The 3280-nt window shown below is 37.9% G+C and overlaps 1 protein-coding gene across 2 annotated transcripts in view; it reads right to left on the bottom strand.

The window, feature by feature from the left end:
* USP6NL (USP6 N-terminal like) overlaps positions 1-1384 on the bottom strand; it is a 142511-nt gene extending 141127 nt beyond the window's left edge. For both annotated transcript variants that reach the window (XM_025213041.1, XM_006016309.3), the window contains exon 1: positions 1292-1384. In XM_025213041.1, the coding sequence (XP_025068826.1) occupies positions 1292-1349 (58 nt within the window). In that variant the 5' untranslated portion in view covers positions 1350-1384. The remainder of the gene's footprint in view (positions 1-1291) is intronic.
* Positions 1385-3280: the final 1896 nt, after the last annotated feature.

Raw genomic sequence — 3280 nt, 5'->3', positions numbered from 1 at the left:
GGAGTCAGAGCAGGATGGGGTGCAGGGCTGGACGCGCCGGGGGGGGAGGGGGGGGCGGTGGGGCATGGCCAGACACAGCAGCAGCAGCGCAAGGTGGTGGGTGGTCACCGCATGCAAGCTTCTCCCCCCTACTCCTTGGAGGTGGCAGCAGCGTGGGGTGGTGGGTGGCAGCACTCCTCTCCTGGCCACCCCCGCAACGAGCATTCTTGACAGGCAGCTCACTAGCGCAAGTTACAAACATTACTGACGGTTCATTTGTTCAACTATCTGCTTGCCACTCTGCAAATAGGAAGGCCTCAAATAGGACAGGATTGGGAATCAAATGTCTTTGTTTCTCATTTCTGTTCTTCCCTTAACTAGCCATGACATGCCTCAGTTTCCCCACCTGCTACTAATAATTAGCTATTGAAAAAAGGAGTCAATTTAATTTTGTCTATTTCTTTAAAGTGCCAGGATGAAAGGTCATTTACAAGTATCAAGAACAATTAGATTAAGGAGTTTCCCACAACATTGTAGTCCAACCATGACTCATTTGAAGCTGGTATGGAAAACTAGGAACCAGAGCACCAGAGAATACATAAATGTATTTCCCGTTACTTCACTCACATTCTTGCTTGACTGCACATTACATATACCACTGCACCGAGAGCTGTACTGGCATAAGCTACTGACTATCAACAGCTGTTCTACCTCCACAACAATACATTCAGAGCTTGTATTCAGGTGACAACAAAACATAAAACCTGTGGTCAAAACAGAAAGTCCTCTTGATATCAAAGGTATGTTTCCCCTTCCTTTCCTCCTCCACACAAAATAAAATAAAATAAAAATCGGAATAGATTTTTAAATCACCTTTGAATGCAGCAATATGGGTAGCCAAGATTTAAAAGAGAAGAAAATATTTCCATGATAAATATCTACATCCATAAACCTGGATAAACAAACTAGTTCTAAACAACCTTGGAAATTATTAGATATGACTGCTGTATTTCTTTTCACTTCAAACTGCTATTTTTAAGCTGCGAAAACAAGAATTAAGCCTTTATGTTTGGAAATTTAAAAATACCTCTTAAATAAGATGCCTTTTCAGAACAGTAACATTATTAACATTTAACTAAATTTCTTCAAATGTCACCATTAAGGCCAAAGTCATATAATTTAACACCATTAAAATTCAAATCTTCACCCACCAGAAACTGCATAGGCAACAATAACAACGAGCCTCTCATTCTTAAAGGATGGCACAAGAGAACTGTTATATATCAGAATTTAAATTTAAAAGATATTTTACCATTCTTCAGATTTTTATTTCCTTCCCAGTCCTGGTAATACACAGTTTTAGTCTTCATGGAGTAAAAGTTATAAGCTTCTAGATCATATTCTAAATCACTGATTCAAGTGAAGAAGCAAGAGAAAGTGTGTTGAAGCTTCTTCCTCCTCCGCTTGGAAAACCCTACTTCAGATAAGCAAGCTACTATCTGTTGGCCCATGTTCTTACTGAAGAAATGATCCCACTGTAGCTACATGGACTACAGACATTCAAACAAAGACGTTATTTGTTCCAAAGAAGTGTCTTTCATGCTCCACGAGTATTATCCACTGCAGCCTACAGCCTAGCATTCCAGCTAATAATGAACAAGGGGATTAGAACAAGCAGCTTCACAAGATGCTATTCTTGAAGCACATCAGCACAATGGCACTCCTGGCTAAGAATTCTTACCGGCATTTACTAAGGACTAACAGAAAAACATCTTCTATTAAAAAAAAAAAAAAAAACTTTAGAAAAAAAACACAGAATTTAGGCATCCTATTTTCAGATCTACTCTGTTAGAAAAAAAAAGATGCAGTTTGAAATCCTTGTAAACATATAAACCACCAGACTTCAAGCCTATGCTGTAGCTAAAAACAAATCTGGAAGTTCTTGATTAACCTTTCTCAGTCATGGTATGTGGACTAAGTTTATGGCTAGAACCCATACATCTCTCTGAAATATCTAAAGTTTTATCTTATTAGATAGCTGCTGGCAACCTTTTCCTAGCAAAATGGGCAAAACTTATTATTCAGAATTGACAGAACTAATCTATCCAGAAAGCTTGCAAAACTTGAGCACCACCAGGACTTGAAAGCAACTCCAAATTAAACATTTTCATGCACAGTTCTACAGGGAGGTGCAAATAGTGTGATGCATCACTGCAATTAATACAACACATAGTTTTACTAGTTACAAAAGGACACTAGAAGCTTTACTAAAATACCAGGGGCCTAGGCTTATACAATCCAGTTTAAGACCAGAGCGAAACCAATTTAAATTTACTAGAATGTGTATTACTTTGCTACATGATACATTTTGTATTAAAAAACAGAACAAACTAAGCAAAAATAATTTTAAAATACCATTTCATTAGCCCTATAGTCATTAGGATTAAATGTCCATCTCTCTCAGATTCACAAAACAAAATCTTGAGCATTTTGACAGTGCACCCAATACTCCACTGAAAGTTATTTCCATACAAATTAAAATGTTTCCACAGCTCAGTTTATGTTTCTAGCTAGAGATAAAAGCAGTCTGTAGCACTGTGAAAGAGAAGGTTTAATCTGTAGGAGGAACTAAGACTGCAGAATTGCAGAGGAAAGAATAGCTTGATTAATAGAAGATTAATACCATTAAAAAAAGAGAGGGACATTTAACACTCACAGAATGAAGAGCTTTGAAAGAATCAGGTAGATTATAATGAGCCACGAAGTCAAGTGACTCCCTCACTGCTGGATGAATAGAAATGCTACTGCTAGACAATTTGTTTTAAACTTGGAATCAAAGGTGGGGGTGCAACTGTACCACTGCACCCCTCCCCTGGATCCACCCCTGTGTTCATGCATAGATCAGGCTGACTATCTACAAGGCTGTTTCTGAAAGTAATGACAATTTCAAAAATAAAACCATTTTGTAATCAACAATCACTTACTGGATCACATCATTTCTCTGTATAGTTGTAAACAATGGTCTGACAATGAAGCTTTAGTCTTCCCTGCTGCCCTGTAGTTTCCCACTCATGGCACACAAAATGGTTTCATTTCATAACTGCTGTTACTTTCTGAAATGCTCTCATAAGTACATCTATTTTATTTTCTTAAACAAAGTACTAGTTATTATCCAATAGTCGCAACTGGGGCCTGAAAAAATTGCAATGGACTGTTTCTGATTCACTATGGCTGCTGATAGACATGGGGAAAAGAACAAAAAAAAAAAAAAGTGCTTTACTGGAAGAGTTGCTTCAACCTG

The sequence above is a fragment of the Alligator sinensis genome, unplaced genomic scaffold (assembly GCF_000455745.1).
Source record: "Alligator sinensis unplaced genomic scaffold, ASM45574v1 scaffold268_1, whole genome shotgun sequence".
NCBI classification, from domain to species: Eukaryota; Metazoa; Chordata; order Crocodylia; family Alligatoridae; genus Alligator; species Alligator sinensis.
The sequence above is the reverse complement of the archived record's forward strand: the minus strand, read 5'-3'. Positions and strand labels throughout refer to the sequence as shown.